Genomic DNA, 16,933 nt, shown 5'->3' with positions numbered 1-16,933 from the left:
GGACTGGGTCATGGGCACTGTCTGTGTACCCCCTCCCCCCAGCCATGCTTCCCTCTGTCACAACCCTGATGTTGCTGTGCCAGTCTGTACTTCCAGCAGTTGGGAGCCTGTATGGACCAGGGCTAGGACTGGTTCTTCTAGGGCCCCAGAACCAACCCAGGCCTGAGCACAAGGTGTCAGTAAAGGCTTTCTAAATAAATGGAATATCACTCCTCTCCAGAGAGCTCATAATCATCCCTCAAAACCCAGCTCAAATGCCCCTTCCCAGAAGCTCTCACTTCCCCCTCTCATCTTCCCTCACCCGCTTCATTGGTGACTCAAAGCATGGAGCATACCCCTTGATGACAGTACACGTCACACTGTATTTTTGTGAGCACCTTAATGTGGTTTCCCCAGCTCTCCATGGCTGACTGGGACCTCTCAAGAGCCAGGCCCAGGTCTGTCCATCTCCATGCCCACAGGGTCTGGGCCAGAGAAGGGGCTGAAGAAATAGTTTTTGGTGAGCTTCTGGGTCCTGTGAGGGATCTTAACTCCATGCCCAGCTGAGCTGAGCTCTAATTCTCCACATGGTTTGGGGTTGGTGGGGCTCCTGGTGCCCCGGACACAATGGCAAATATGAAGGCTGCCCAGGCCCTGGAGGACTCAGCGACCCTGCCTCTGCCATTTGGCTGTGAGTTTCTGTAGGAGCTCATGTGGTCGCCGACGGAACTTCTTCTGGGTGAAGTAGAAGAGGATGGGGTCCAGCACGCTGTTGGCACTGGCAAACGGCCGCGTGCCTTTGTAGGCCGCTGCAAAGGCCTCCAATACAGTGCAGGGGACGCCCGGCGTTGAGCGCACTGCCAGGTAGGCTGTCTTGGTGATGTGAAAAGGTAGGAAGCTGATGGCAAAAGCAGCAGCCACCACCACGGCCATGCGGGCCGCCTTGCCACGCCGCTCCTGGGCCACAGGCTCTGCCGGGCCATCCTGGCGGCACAGGCGGCGGGCCAGGAGACAGTAGCAGGCCAGCAGGGCAGCAAAGGGCAGCAGGAAGCCGATGACAGTGAGAGCCATGCCGTAGGGCATATAGTGGGTGGCCAGGGCAGGCGGGCTGAGGTCATAGCAGACAGTGCGGTTACGCTGGATGCCTGTGGCAGCAAAGATGGCTGTGGGCAGGCACTGGGTTGTCACGGCCAGCCACACGGCTACACACACTAGCCAGGCAGCCCGGCGGCCCCCACGTTTGTGCCAGGGGGCCAGCGGGTGGCAGATGCCCAGGTAGCGCTGGAAGCTGATGCAGGTGAGGAAGAGGATGCTGCCATGCAGGTTGGCATAGAAGAGGAAGCGGACCAGGCGGCAGGCGAAGTCGCCAAAGGGCCAGTGATCACCTTGGGCATAGTTGTAGATGAGCAGGGGCAGGGAGCAGGCATATAGCAGGTCAGCCAGAGCAAGGTTTAGGGTGTACACGGCCGTGCGGGTCAGGGCCCGGCGGGACGTGCAGATCTGGGTAATGACACAGATGTTCAGCGGCAGGCCAGCCGCCAGCACCGCCGAATACACAGGTGGCAGCAGCAGTTGCTTGAAGTTCTCGCTGTAGACACAGGTGGTGGGTGGCAAGCCCAGAGCCTGGCCTGTGCCATTGTCCCATTCCATGGCTGCCCAGGTGGGTTTCCTATGTTCAGGGAGGCTGGGAAAGCAATACACAGTCTGTCAGTGACATGCTCACTCACCACCCAGCAGGCCCTGCCCCTCCTCGGGCCTTGATCTCCCTGTCTGAACAGTGAGGGCACTAACTTTGTCAACTCGGCTACTCTAACCACCCCGTGAAGCCCCACAGAGCCCTCACTTTGAGAAAACTTGGGATACAATAAAGCTAACTCTTGGGAGCAATCTGATTCATTTTGTTTATATATTATATATATATATATATTTTTTTTCCTTCAGCCTTCCTAGTGAACTTCTATTCATCCTTCAAAACCCTGATCATATGTTTCTTTCTCTGTTAGTGGAGATTGATGGACTTGGGTTTGAATCCCAACTCTGTTATGTATTTGCTATATGACCTTGAGGTGGTGATTTCATTTCACCCGAGAAAAGGGGGAATGCGGCACCTGCCTCTCAGGGATGTCACGAGGTTAGAAGCACTAAATCATGCTGTGCAGGGCTGCCAGGGGCTCACTGGGGTGTGGAGACTCTGGTCATGGTGGATCTGCATGTCTCTCACAGACTGAGACCTGCCTGAGAAGAGGGGCCAGGTCTGGTGTCTCTCTGCATCTTCGCCCAGGGTCTGGGGCGGAAAAGGGCCCTGATAACTCTTAGTTAACCAATACGAAGGGTCCACACACCAGGGGCTCACTGAGGACCGCACCCATCTCCTCAGCCTGAACTCCGCCTTCCAAAGCCATGGTTCTTCTGGCAGAGGTCTTGTTATCTGTAAAATAGGGGAAGGAGGTGATACCCAGTTCCCCAAGGCTTCTTTCCACTTGAGGCTACAAAGGCAGGTTTGGCCGAGCCTCTGACAACACAGCGCCTCCTAGTGCCCAGAGTGAAAACAGCGTCCCTGAAGGCGGATGGGTGAGGGACCGAGTCATCCGTTTGTTTCCAGAGATGGAAATCCAGGCACAGCGAGGGGCAGGGACTGCTCCTTCTTTCTTCGTGACTCAGAGCAGAGTCAGAACCAGAACCCAACTGCCCAATCCAGAAGAGACAGCTTAGTGTAGCCCACAGACATGGGATGTAGAGGTTACATGACCAACTTCAGAGCTAGGCAGGCCTGGGTTTAAATGTTGCTCCCCCACTTCCATGCTGTGTGAAGCAGGTTATGTCACAGTGTCCTCATCAGTGAAATATGCGGTGATGACATTCAGTAGTGTTCAATAAATGCCATGCCATTGCATTCTACATCTTGTCCCTCCTCTCATTCTTTCGGGCTGGGTTTTGGGAGAGCCAGCAGCACAAATACCCTAAGGGGTTCCCTGATGGGGTAAGTCTGACTCCTAGACACTCACCTCGAAACTGACATTGCCATATTACTGGTGTCTAGAGAAAATTTGCAACTTAAATCCAATGGGCCTTTGAGATAGTGAATCTAATCCTCCTCTCCTGCCATTTTACAGATGGAAAAACTGAAGCCCAGAAAAAATATGAAGTCCTGCAAATGCACTCAGTGGGTGGTAAAGGGTTCAGGCAAAGTATATGGACTCTGATCCAGATGCTCAGGTTCAAGTCCCAGCTATGCCATGGATGAGCTCTGTGGTCTTGGGCATACTAGTTAACCTCTGTTCTCCAGATTCCCCATCTGTAAAATGAGATGAGAGAGTACCTGCCTTATAAGATTGTTGTGAAGATCAGTGCCTGGCATGGGGCCAAGTGTTTGCTGTTCTTACTGTACCTACTAAGTAAGGTTATGGGATTTTTAAAAGTTATATTAGAGAAAAATACATTTGTCCCAACTTGCAATTTCATTTTGCTGGAGCTATTTTATCCTATTTTTGGGCAAAATGATAATGTTGGATTCTATAGTCTGCAGCCCACATCCCATGTCACTCTCAGTTATCAAAGATTCTTTGTGGGACTTTAGCCCATATGCTAGGGGTGCTGGGTGCCCAGCTAGGACAAGGTAGGCACAATGGGGAGGCCAGAGGAAGAAACATAGCAGCCCACCATAGCATAGCCAGGAAGCCAGGATTAGCACAGGCAGAGAATGTCCACTCATCTCTTCATTCATTGGTTCAGGCCATTCTCATTCACATGTACATTCTCTTGTTTTCACATGACAGGGATTCACGGAGTCCTCCCTGCCAGCTAGATACATGAGGGCATAGTGTATAGGTGGACATGGAGATATGGGGATACAGATACAGATATGCTAGTCTGATGGAGGAGACCAGTGTGAGCCACCTGATGGAAGAGACTTTTCAGAGCAGAATGAAAGACAGAGCAAGGCCTGGGTGGTTGAGGAGGATTTCCATGAGTGGAAAAGGGTGTAAGGACACTCCGGGTGAGGAGGAAGGTTGAAGAACACAGCACCCCTCTATCATGTTCCCCTCCTCACCATAACCCTCTGTCCTTGCAGACTGATCTCCTCTCATACAGGGTCTGACAAAGAAATCTGAGGAGAAAGAAAACTGCTGGTTCGGTGGGGCTGGCTTTCAAGAGGCAGCCTCTGCCCCTCCCTGACCCCTCTCCTCACACAGGGTCTGAGGAGACCAGTCTGCAAGGGAAGAGGGTTGTGGTGCGGAGGAGAACATGCTAGAGGGGTGCTGCGTCCCTCAACCTTCCTTTGGGAGGCCTGCACCCTCAGATCCCACCCCCAGGGACAGCCCTCTGTCTCAGATGACTGGGGACTGCAGTGTGCCGCTCCCACACCCTGGTGAGACTGATCCTCCTGGGACCCCCTCCCCTCCCTCTTGGAAGGAGGCAGGGGGCTGCAGGAGGGGATCCGGTGCACAGCTCTCTGGGAAAACCTTCAGGGCTGTGTCAGGAAAGACAGGCCTGGCCATTGCCTGGGCTCTCTTGTCTACTTTCTGAGGACCTAGGAGAGCTGAGCTGTTCTTCCAGTTCCTGGCAGGGGCCGGCCTCAAGGAGGGTGCTCTTGGCTCCCACCTCCAGGCAGCAGCTGACCTTGGCGCTGACATCTGTCACTAGCTTTTGGGTCCTAAGTCCTGGACCAGGCTAGACCCCAGCCTCTTCCTGGGCTGGACTCTGCCCATGGTGGGGGGCTTCCTAACAAGTGGCTCTGACTACATCCTTCTCTGCATCCCTCTGCCCTTTGGGGGAAAAGCCCAAACCATTTTCCTGACATTCAAGACCCTGCCAAGCCCTCCAGTCCTATCTGAAGTACGCCAGGGCCACTCTGCCTTTGCCCCTTCCTCTTTTGTCACACATTCCCAAGACATGGAGACTCCCACACAGCCAGTGGCAGCCAGAGAGCCAGAATCCCTTTCCAGCCTCCCCATCTCCACTGTTCCCTTCACACAAAGTGCCATTCAACTAATCTCCATTCATCAAAACCCTAAGTGTCTATCTAGCTCCAGATCTCACCTTGCTTCTTCCTTTTTTTATCCCCCCAGCTGGGTGGAATCCCTTCCTCTGGGCCTCCTAACTCTGTGGCCCTCCTTTAAGTCAATGCTGAACCCAGCCTACCTACCCGAAGTCACAGTCCCTTGTGTCCACCTCCCCCCACCACCCCCCGCAACCCCTGCACTGGCCCATGGCCCCAAGATGCACTGACACTCACAGGCAGCCTCCTGTCCCTGCAGCACGCTGGTGGTCCCAAGTGTGTTGGGGCAAAGGGAAGCCAGACCTGAGGCTCCCCACTCTCCTGCCCTCAGCTAGGCTGCAACTTCTCTGACAGAGTGAGCAGCTTCCTCTGTTTCCTGGCAGGGCTGTCTCTGACTAAAAGAGCCCCTGTGGGGGCCACCGGCTCCCTGCCATCCCCAACACCACGCCTAGTGCCTGGCGGAAACTGGGCTTAGAGGAGCAAGGAGGTGGAAAAAAGGCGTCCTTCCCGGAATACTCCCCTACCCCAGCAGGGGAAAGAGGGGGATGGGGGCAGAGGAGGAGGGGTAGGGGAGAACCAGAAGCTGCCAGCCCCACAGAATCAGGAATTTTCTTTCTGCTCAGCCCTCTCTCAGTCTTCTCAGTTGTCAAATGGGTAGGGCAGTGATTAGGGAGCTCATGGCTCCTCCTTTAGCTATAACACTCAGAGCCATGGGGTGTCCATTCCTCCTCCCAGCCATTCACTCACCCATCTAGCCTGCCTTCCCTCATTCAATAGCTCACTCACCAACATGTCCATCTACCCATCCCTCCATGTGGCAATCCACTTACATACAAACTTACTCAGCCGCCTTCTCCCCCCGCTTCCCTCTTCTCCTTTTCTCCACACACACTTATCGAGTACCTACTATGTGTCACCAGATCCTCCCACATTCCCCCATTTCACAGCGACTGCCCCTTCCACACGGCAGGCGCAGAGCGCATGAGGAGTGATGGACGTGGGCTGTGGAGATAGATGTGATGCCCCTGAGGACCCAGCTGCCTCATCCACCCCAGCCCCTCCTCACCACCAAACTGGCCTCAGAGCTGTTAGGAGACCAGAGCAGGGGATGTGGCTCCTCACTGTCCCAGGGAGGCCAGCTCCAGAGGGGGAAGCAGCATTCCAAGAGGGCGACCTGGAGGAGGTGGGCTTTGATTTGGAGCAGCTGAGGCAGCAAGGCAGGTGGCACGGGAGGATGGTGTGGGGAAAGAATGCTGCCCTGGGAGTTTGAGGCCCAGGTTCTTACTCCACCTTTGCCCCCAGTCACTGACTAGATAAGCCCCTTCCCTTCTCTGAGCCTCCTCGGTAGAATATGGTCATACTGATCACCAGTGTGCTGGGAGGATGAAGTGCCACTCAGGGTGGCTCATCTTCTACCCTGGGAGGTGCAGAGGAGACTCCTAGAGCCTAGAGCATCAGAGCTGAAGGTGCCTTTAAAGGCATCGATCTCACCCCAAAGCCATTTTTACAGGCAAGGGGATTGAGGAACAGAGTGGGAACCCAAAGTTTGGATCACACTGAGAAAAATCAGATTTGAACTTCTGGTAAACACTTGGTCAGTTGTGCACAGGTTGAGCACCTAGTGCTTGCTCAGGCCTGTGCTAAGAGGTCACTTCTGCCAGCTGAGTGTGGACCTCCTGGTTGGATTTGACCTGTGCTGTGGCCCAGGAGAGCAAGGTGGCCTTCAGCTCAGCAGCCAGTCCTTTGCTGGGTCCCTGGGACAACCTCCCGTACCCACTCCCAGCAGGGCGGGTCACTGTCCCAGGAATGGGAACAGCTCTGAGGACTCCTGGGAGGTGTTGGCCCCAAGGCAGGGCAGGGCAAGGCTTGGGTAAGAAGCCTAAGTGGTCTCAGTCCCTGCAACCTGGATGGATGGGAAACACAAAGCTGTCCCTATCATGCCTTATCCACCCAGACGTGCAGATCTGGAGACCCCTAATCCCACCGCTCTGCTCAGATAAGAGCACTTGGACTAACCTCAGAGGGGAAGGAAAGGCTCATGGGGTCCCACTTGACAGATGGAGAAAGAAACTAAGGCCAGCTGCCCCTTCCTCACCCTCTTCTCAGGGGTTCAAGGACATACAAGAGGCCTGGCCTGGCACCTCAACAACCACTGAGTACCCATTACCCACTGGCCTTTTAGTTCTTTGCCTTCCTAACAGAGTCTAGGTTTGAGGGCTCTCAGGACCTTGGAACCACAGCATCCTAGGGCTTGGGACTTCAAAGAATCTAAGGATGACTGAATCGGAGCCAAGGAACTGCCTTGCTCTCACCGGGCCTTAGCTTTGCCCATGGACCTGGCTAGGCCTAGAGGAGGGGGCAGGGCCCGGGAGGGAACACTCAGGTCTGAGAGGCCATGGGTGCACCTGGGAGGGAGTAACCTGCAAAGCTCATGGAGAAAGCATGTCCATTGCTGGGCACTGAAGGGCCAGAGGGACCTGGACACATAACAAGGCTGAAAAGGGCATCGCAGACAGGAGGCCCAGTGTGGGCAAAGGCACAGAAGTGGGGAATGAGTTTAACCTCTGTGAGAAATAAATAAATATAGAAGCCAGAGCAATGGATGAGCTCTGCAAAGAGGGGGCCTCAGATGGGAGGCCTGAGAGGGGCTGGCCCGTCATGAACCTCCAAGGCAGAGCCTTCTTCTGGCAGAGATCCTCCCTCTTTGGCCTCCCAAAGTGTTGGGATTACAGGCATGCACCACTGTGCCCAGCCAGTCTCCCTCCTTCCCTTCTTTCTTTCTCTTTCTTTCTTTCTCTTTCTTTCTTTCCTTCTTTCTTTCTTTCTTTTTTGTTTCTTTCTTTCTTTCTTTCCTCCCTTCCTTCCTTTCTTTTCTTTCTTTCTTTTCTTTCCCTCTCTCTCTCTCTGACTCTGTCTCTCTTTCTTTCTTTTTTTGACGGAGTTTCACTCTTGTTGCCCAGGCTGGAGTACAATGGCACGATCTTGGCTCACTGCAACTTCCGCCTCCCAGGTTCAAGCGATTCTCCTGCCTCAGCCTCCCAAGTAACTGGGATGTACAGGCATGTGCCACCACACCAGACTAATTTTGTACTTTTAGTACAGATGGGGCTTCTCCGTGTTGGTTAGGCTGGTCTCGAACTCCCGACCTCAGGTGATCCACTTGCCTCGGCCTCGCAAAGTGCTGGGATTACAGGCATGAGCCACCGTGCCTGGCCAGTATTGTTTCTTAAATGCCTATTCTGTGCCAGATGTTTTATCTGCAGTTCTGGGCAATTTGGTGGGGGGTGGATTATTCCCTCCCCTTTATAGATGAAGAAACTAAGGCTCAGGAAGGGCCAGTGAGTTTTCCAAGCTATCCCAGCCAGGTGGCATTTCAACATGTTCTTCTTGACCCTAAGGCCCCCTTCTCCATTGTTCCCCCCAAAATCGGAGCTTGGATGCTCAGATCTGGGGATTCCCAGGGGAGTTAGGTCTTCCCTGCATTGAGACCCTGTAGCCATGAGATGGCGCCAGAGGACAGCCAGCCCCGTTCCGTCACACAGCCAGGGAGGGGTGAGGGCAAGGCTGGTCTGCCCACAGTGGGGGGCCTCCCCTCGGGGCTGGCACTGAGCAGCCTCCGGACTGGGTTTCCAGTCTCAGTTCCTCTTGACCCACTCTCCAACCTTCCTTCCACTCACCCTCCCCAGATGAGCTGAAGCTCTCGTTCTCAGGTCCTCACCCTGGTCGATGTGGTCACAGGAGCCACTGGGGACGTGGCAGGGATGACAGGGTCAGCACCAAGCCCTGTCTGTCTGATGTAGAGGCCCTGGCCTCAGGCATCCACCGCCCATCTCCACCCGGGTACACCTTTGGCAAAACACGGCAGCCCCTCCCCTCACAGCAGAGACAGCCTCTTCCAGTTTCCTTTTTTCAGTTCAGGCGACAACCATGGGGTCAGTTCTAGAGCAGGAGCGACTCAGTATGGACATAGGAAGAAATGACAAGGGGCCTAGCCCTTCAGGCTGCGTAGATCCTATGGTCTCAGGATAAACTTTACATGACCCCACAGCCTCCCCCATCCCCTGAGGCCTTCATATCTAGCATGGATGAGGGGACCTGTTGGCCAAAGGCAGGAGCTGGAAGCCTGAGTCACTGTCTGCCAGCCAGCTGAGGCAGGAACCAGCTCAGACCAGGCTGGATGTGGAAGAGGCTTCCTAACCTTGGCCTGCCTGCCTGCTGGGAAATAAAGGCCTGGAAACCCCCTTGCTTGGCCCCTGGCCGGTGAGTTAGCAGAAAGGGCACAGGATGTCAGGGGTCAAGAGTTCGCTTCCTTCCCCTGAGGAGTCAGACAGGCTGGGATCGACCACCAACTTGCTGTGTGACCTAGGGAGAGCCACCTACCCTCTCTGAGCCTGGGTAAACAGGGCTACTTATGGTACCTACCTACCATACAGGGTCACTATACCCTCTGTGCCCCAGTCATCAACCCAATCCTGACTCTGGGCAGCCTCTAGCCTGAAGCAGCGTTGCCCCTGGAGCCCACCTGAGGCCAGCTTGAGGCCAGATTCCTAAAGCCAGTGCCTCCCTGGCACCCAGAAGACAGAGGGCCGGAAGCAGTCCTCTCACCTGGAGGAGTTCTGGTCCTACCTGTGGCATCTGGCTGGCTACAGAAGGACAGACCTGGCAGAAGGGAACGTGGAAGGCAGGGACCCTGATTTTTCTACTCCTTTCCCACTTCCCCTTCTCAACCTCCCACTCAACAGGAATTAAAGCTAAAACTGAAACAGCCATTTTCAGTGAAAGGAAGAGGAAGCTGCAGCTTTGGGGAATTTGGGGGTTGGGGCTGCTTCCTTTGGTTTCTCTCCAGCCTCTTCAAGCTTAGCAAAGATGGAACTTGCATCTCCCAAGACCCCACTATGTATGAGGGGCCCCAGTTGCCCAAGAGTGCACCCACAAGTCCCACCACAACCTGGACACATGTATTCATTGAGCACTAACGATGCACCAAGCATTGTGCAAAATGCTTGATGTGCCGTGTCTCATTCACTCTTCACAACTACTGTTTCCACTTTACAGATGAGGTGACTGAGGCATAGCAAAGTTAGCAAGAGGTTCTTTCTTGGGAATGTGAATGAAGAGGGTTAGAGACCACGCGGCCCCGGTGGGCACAGGGCTGAGAGGTCAAGGGCAGCCCTGAGACTGAGGAACTGTGTGGATAGCACAGAGGCCCAGGGAGCAGCTGTGACAGGGCAGCCCCTGGTGAGCAGAGGGACGGCCTGTGGTGCCCAGCCTGTATAAGTCCACGCCTATAGGGCCACTGCACCTCCCACCCAGTGCTCCAGGAGATCCCCAGGGCCTCCTAAAAAACTCTCCCCTGGAGCTAGTGGGAGAAGCTCTCTGTGCCTTGCCTGGACAACCAGGCTGTCCCATTTGTTTGTCTCCTTGTGGGAGAGGCCACTTGGTTCTCCCTTTGAGAAGGAACCTGCTGCTTAGCTGCAAGTAGTGCAGTTGGCTGATGGCCACAGTTAGTGCCTTCAGGATCCGCCCATCCTCCCAGATAACCAGGCTCCAGTCCGTGGGGGGAGAGATGGCCCAGGTCCAGCCACCTGGCTAGCCTGGCAGTCATTGTTCAGCCCCTCTGTAGCTTCTTCCCACCCAGTTCCCAGACCCCCTCTTATGATGACAACGCTGCCCTCTGATTTTCCTTTGGGGGATCCCCCTTCTCCCATCTAGAGTCTTGGGGATCTGGGAGTGATGGGTCTGTGATCTAAGCCTACCAATGAGAGAAGAGTGGGCCCCTCAGGCCTGTAACTGGCTCAGGGTGGAGGAGTGACCTTCACTGCATGCCTCAGAGTCAATTCTGGCGCTTTTACTGGGGCATCAGGAAGGAGACAGGTCTTCCACAATATTTGCAAAGTTAGTAGAAAGTGAGGCAGGAGCTGCTGGAGCCAAGTGAACTAAGTTCCAGGCACTGTCCTGGGCGACAGAGATACTGCCACCAGGGAGGAGACTATCCATATAGAAAGCCAAGGAATGGCAGAGATGAGAGATGGGGATGCATCATTTCCTGAGAACAGCATTGAGAGCCTGGTTTCAGCTGTGCCTGAGGTTTTACCTTTGGTGTCATGAGCTGATAAACTCCCTTTTTGCCTCAATCCATTTAACCTAGGATTCTGTCACTTGAAACTAGGAGTCCTGCCTGTAGATCTGCACCTTGTGCCCAGGAAGACAGGTGACATTTCCCTACGAGAAAACTGAGGCCAGAGAGGTTAGGAACTTGCCCAAAGTGCACTATAAATCCACCATGACAACCTGTCTCTCAGGAAGAGTGGCTTAAAAAAGGACAAAGAAATGGAGGTCAAGAGTCAGGGCAGAGAAGAAGACCAGTCGAAGGGGCGGTGTCAGACTCCCTCCCTTTCCTTCTCTAACTCTGCTAGGAACAGGGGACAAGGTCTGCTTTGCCTCTGGAGCCTCAGAGACCAGTATAGGTTTTGGCCCAACAGGCACTGGGAAATGTTGGATGACTGGATCCAGTCTATAAAGATGAGTGCCGGGGCTCTGTCCTCGGTGCTGCCTGGTTCCATTTTTTTTTTTTTTTTTAATCTTTGTCTTGACTGATGACAGAGAAGATTTGTCAAGGAGAATGAAGGTAATGGGTTCAGGAGTAGCACCTCTGAGACTGCTTGGGTCCCCCAGTCCCCACCTCAGGAAAGGCAGACCACCAACCCCGCCAAGTGGTTATTGTGGGTTATGATCCTGCCCATTTCCCAGGCAGACCCTGAGGCCCGAAGGTAGGCAGTTTTGTCCACAACTCGTACAGGTAAGGTTTGGGTGTGGAAGGGGAGCCTCGGGGAACTCCTCCCCTCCCATGAAAGGCAGCCCCTGCCTTGATTCCTGCTCTGATCATCCCTAGCTCTTCCTGGGGCCTGAGCCCACCTGGCAGAGATAAGACATCCAGCTGGACCCAGGGGTCAATGACAGGCCTCTGAGTTCTGGACCCTCAGGGCTAGGGAGGCCTTAAGGTCACCTGACCCAGAGGTCTCCCCACCATCCCCTCAGAGAAGGGGGCTCTCTGAAGCCTTCCTGACTGGGCTTGTTTGGCCCCTGCCTGCATACTTCCCATTGCAGGGAGCTCACTCCTCTCCTAGGCCACTGCATTCCACCTTGAGAAAGCTCACTGGAAGATATGCTTTGTCACACCAAGCCCCGAGATCTGTCCCTAGTGACTGCTCTCCCACACCAGTCCAGCTTGCCTCTGGGGCCATATAGCTTGGCTGCCCCAGGACACCCTGCAGAGATTGTCCCAAGACCATCCATCTATTGGTCTTCATTCTCACCAGGCAATTTCAGGCACATGTCCAGGTCCCGGGAGACCTAGTGGTGGATCCTCAAGGATGAGGCCGTGGTCTGTGGCTGTTTTCAAACCTGAAGACAAAACCCTTTGCTACCCTCTGTCCTGTTTCATTGCCTGCCTGGGGCCTGTAAGGGGGGCATAGTCTCTTCTATTGGGAGGAGGAAACTAAGGCCCCCAACAGCTTAGTTACTTGCCAGGGCCACCAATCCGTCAGTGATCTTCCAATCAGCAGGACTGCCTGTTGCCAAACCCCAAATCTTCACCCTCAAACTGGCCTGTTTGTGGCCAGTCCAGTGTGGGAGGAAGAGGACTTTGTGGGTGTCCAAGGGGTGGCCTGGGAGGAAGAGATCAAAGTCAGGGGCAACTACCTTATTCAGAGTGCAATGTAGGAGGTCAGCAGGCAACAAGTGGCTCCTGCTGTGGAGTATGCATGAAGAACACAGGACAGGCCGGGTGTGGTGGCTCACGCCTGGAATCTCAGCACTTTGGGAGGCCAAGGCGGGAGGATCACTTGAGCCCAGAAGTTCGAGACCAGGCTGGGCAACATAGAGAAAGCCTGTCTCTACCAAAAAATGTTTAAAAATTAACTGGGTGTGTTGGCGTGTGCCTGTAACCCCAGCTACTTGGGAGGCTGAGGTGGGAAAATCGCTTGAGCCTGGGAGGCCAAGGCTGCAGTGAGCTATGATCACACCACTGCATTCCAGCCTTGGCTACAGAGCGAGACCCTGTCTCAAAAAAGGGACGTAGGACAGACCCCCTCAGGTGGTCACTCGAATGATACCTTCTCCATGGGACCTTCTCCTACCACTCTAAGCTAAAATTATAACCCCCTACCCAACACATGCGCATGTGTGATTCCTACACCCCTTCTCTGCTATATTTTTCTCCTTAGCATTTAAAATCTTTTAATACACTGTTCTACTTATTTATTGGTTATCGTCTCTCTCTCCTGACTGAACATAAACTCCACCAGGGCAGGGGTTTTCGTGTTTTTTTTTTCACTGCTGCATGTACTTAGGACGGTGTCTGGCATATAGTAGGTTCTCAATAAATATTTGTTGAGTGAATGAACAAATAAATTCCAGACGTGGTTCAGTTATGTCTACACAGAGAGGACTGGGTGCACGGGGGTCTTGGCTTGAGGCTATTCATGTAGCAAGCTGTAGTTTGTACTTAAGAGTACGTGTTTATTGGGGATTGGGAGCAGATAGAGATTAAACATGAGCACCAAAGGCCTTTAAGCCAGCCCTGGGGCTGCTTCTGCCTGGCCGTGTGTGTGAGATTTGGGCTGTGAACAGTCCCAGCTGAGACGGGTGAATAGAACTTCGCCTGGCAGGGCTAGGCAGCCTGCATCTCCCTCCTGCCCTGCCTGAGGTTTTCTCTGGTACTCTCACCTCCCTGCACAGGATCACTCCCTCTGCACCGGGGCCCCGGCCCAGGATCTTCCTGGCTTCTCTCCCTTCCCTTGCCAGCCTAGGCCTCCCCACCAGGACCCAGGATTCCCATGAACACAACCAGTCAATTCGCGTCCCTCATTCATGGTGCCACCAGACTGCTCCATCCTGCACTGTGGGGCTGAGTAGAGCTGGAGGACATGACTTGGTTGAGTGCCTGAGGCCCTGCAGACCCTGCAGACCCTGTCACTGCCCCACTTGGCTGGGTCCCCAACCTTTTGTCTGTCCTAGGGCATCCTCCCTCCTCTGTCTTCTAAGCCTTGGCCCCATCTTTCTTGTCAGCCCCATACCCTCAACTCTACCAGCCCTCAATTCCTCCTTCAAAGCAGACAGCCTTTCAGAGGGGTTGCCTTCAGCTTCCCACTGTCCAACTAAACCCGTGTGTCTGCACCTTCTCTCCTCACCCATCCACAGCCCCGCGGGACCCCAGGTACCACCTCCTGCCCTCTCTTCAGCACCTTCCCCGTGCTGCATCTGCTGGTTCCTTCCCCTCAGCCCAAACACTTCCCACTCCCCAGTCCCTCTCTCATCTGAGCAAAATGTCTTCCTTGACCCCTCGTGCCTCTCCGTCTGTTCCTCTTCCTCCCTGTGCAATCAAGCTTCTGGAAGAGTCACCCACAAGCCCTGCCTCCCTGCACCCATTTCTCACACACTTACAGTCAGGCCCAGGGCAGAGCAAGGAGCCTTTGAGCCCAGCTCCGGGAAGAGCAGTGGGCACTCTGTCTTCTGGGTGAGGCTGGCAAGATGGAACCAAGGAGCCAGCAACTGTCTGAGCTCCATCCACAAGGAAATCTCCAAAGTGATCTTGAAAACACAGGCCTTGGGGAGAAAACAGGCCACTGAGCTTGACTGGGCTTGACGTCCCTGAGCACCACCCAGTGCTGGTGCAGGGCTAGGGGAGGAGAGCCACCTCTCTGGCTTCCAGGAAAGGGCCTGGACTCTGCCTGGAAGGTGGGTGGGGATCAGGGCCGGCAGGGGCACCTCCAGGACATCTGTTTAGCAGGGGATTAGGGAGGTGACTGGTTGGGATGATACCTTTGCATAGCTTGTGACACTGGTTTGAGAAAACATCAATGGTTTCTGTCACAGAATAGGAGGGGTCGTTGCTTATGGAGTAGGTGAGGGTTGGGGTACAGGGCTCCCCAGATTACTGCCCCTGGGGATACAAAATGTGAGGATTCACTCCTGGAACAGGTCTCTCCTCAGAGCTCCCCAGAAAACCCAGAGTTCTTCAAACCCCAGCCCATGGAATTAGATCCAAATGCCCAATACCAGAATTTGTACCCCTCTGTCACCCATCACTGTTCCCTCTGCAAAGCTTGGCACCCAACAGACCTGGGGGTTCCCGTCCTGACTCTGCAACTTATGAGCTGTGACTTTACCTCTCTGAGCCTCTGAGTCCTTAATTTTAAGTATTGTCAACAGTCACAGCATCACTGGGGGCTCAAATGAAATAATGGATCTAGATCACCTAGCCCAATACCTGGTGCACAGGAAGTATTTGCTCAGTGGGGCTTCTATTATCACCCATAATTTTATCATAGGCCAGCCAAACTCATGAGAAATGACTTCCCTTGCAATCTTTGCTCCCTTCCTCCCTCCCTCCCTCCTCCATTCATTCATTCATTTGCCATGCATTTACAAGGAGTCTTACAATATGCAGGCACCTCTCTGGGCTCTGTCCTTTGAGGAGCTCCCGTTAGTGGAAAAGACAGATGAAGATGTAGACACATGGGTCTCTGGGAAGACAAAGGAGGCCTCTAACCCTGTCTGTGGTATCAAGCAAGGCTCCCTGGAGGAGGTGATGCTTTGGTGGAGTGTGGAAAGAAAAAGGCAGGTGCTCCAGGCAGAGAGACCTGCTGGAGATGTGGGACCTCAGAGTACCTGCAAGTGTTTGTGTTTGCAGGTGCTGAGGGGCCTTGCAGGAGATAAGGCTGTGGGGTCATTAGGGCCAGGCCCAACAGGCCTCAAAATGCCAGGCTACACATGTGGCCTCTGCATTGAGGGTGCCAGCTGAAGAAAGTCCTCATTGGGAGACCCCTTTCTAAAGCAGGGCAGAGGCATGATCAAATTTGAGACTTAGAAGGTCCCTTGGGCTGCTAGTTGGAGGATGAATTGGTTGTGGTTAGATTCAGAGAAAATAGAGCCTCAAATGGGGTTGTGGCCGTGGGATGGGGAGGCTCCAGGGACCAACCAGTGGTAGGCTCACATCAAGGATCTCAAATGGCAGGCTCACAGCAGTCTCCCCTGCCCCCTAACAAGCCCTGACAGCCAGAGTAGTGGAAAGACAGATGTCCCACACCAGCCCGCAGGTCACAGGTGGAAAGCTGAGGTCCAGAGCAGGCAAGAGGATGCTGTAGCCCTGCAGGGAGCTGGTGGGGAGCCTCCCATCTCTGTGTCCAGTCATCAAGCCTGATGCTCCAGCCTGGCTCTCCTCTCCAGGGGCAGCAAAGGCATGGCTTTGGTAGCAGGGGACTTGGAGGAGTAGAAGGATGACTTGCTCCAACTGCCAGACCCATGCAGGCCCTCCTCCATCAGACAGACTGGGGAGGGGAGCCCTTAGAGCTTCCAGAGTTCTCTCCTCGCCTTTGCACCCATTTTGCAGTGAGGGTAACTGAGGCCAAGAGAGGAGAGACATTCGGCTCCTGGGATAGCACCGTCATCTGGACATGGGATGTCAGCTGTGGGAGACAGAGTACCTGGTTCCCAGGCCTGGCCTTGCCCCCGGGCAGCTGGATTCACAGTTCCCGAGGACACTCAGCTGGTGAGGGGTGGAGTTCTAATGGCACCACTGTCTGGCTCCTGCTTGGCCCTTGTGCCCAGCACAGTTCCCAGGGGTCACTTCCCTTCCATCCTAGCCTGTGTCTGTAAGCCATGGCTGAGCAGAATAGAACAGGAAGGAACTGTGTGCCACCTGCTCCAGATCACTGTGAATGTGGGCTGGTCCCTTCTTGGATGGAGGACCCTGGGCCCCACCCTGCCCAAGGGAGACAGATGTCCTCAGCACAGCTCAGCTAGTCTGTGCCCCACTGGCTTTCCCAGGGTGGGCTTGGGTGGTGAAGCCCAACTCTGGTTCTTGGAGCTTACAGACTTGACCTAGCACCCTGAGTGTCTGGTCTGTGCTTGACCTGGACTGTACCAGGGCATGAGGATGGGCTGAGGGAGCGG

The 16,933-nt window shown here is 54.4% G+C and overlaps 1 protein-coding gene across 3 annotated transcripts in view; it reads right to left on the bottom strand.

Annotated features, from left to right (window-relative positions):
- Positions 1 to 342: 342 nt before the first annotated feature.
- Positions 343 to 16,933, bottom strand: part of P2RY6 (pyrimidinergic receptor P2Y6) — a 33,620-nt gene continuing 17,029 nt past the window's right edge. For 2 of the 3 annotated variants that reach the window (XM_054661507.2, XM_009423729.5), the window contains exons 2-3: positions 2,322 to 2,407; positions 343 to 1,663 (exon numbers count right to left, since the gene is read on the bottom strand). In XM_054661507.2, the coding sequence (XP_054517482.1) occupies positions 643 to 1,629 (987 nt within the window). In that variant the 5' untranslated portion in view covers positions 1,630 to 1,663; positions 2,322 to 2,407 and the 3' untranslated portion in view covers positions 343 to 642. The remainder of the gene's footprint in view (positions 1,664 to 2,321; positions 2,408 to 16,933) is intronic. The other variant, XM_508629.8, reaches the window with a different exon arrangement.

This window comes from Pan troglodytes, chromosome 9 (assembly GCF_028858775.2).
Source record: "Pan troglodytes isolate AG18354 chromosome 9, NHGRI_mPanTro3-v2.0_pri, whole genome shotgun sequence".
NCBI lineage: Eukaryota > Metazoa > Chordata > Mammalia > Primates > Hominidae > Pan > Pan troglodytes.
This window is presented reverse-complemented; position numbering and strand designations above follow the sequence as displayed.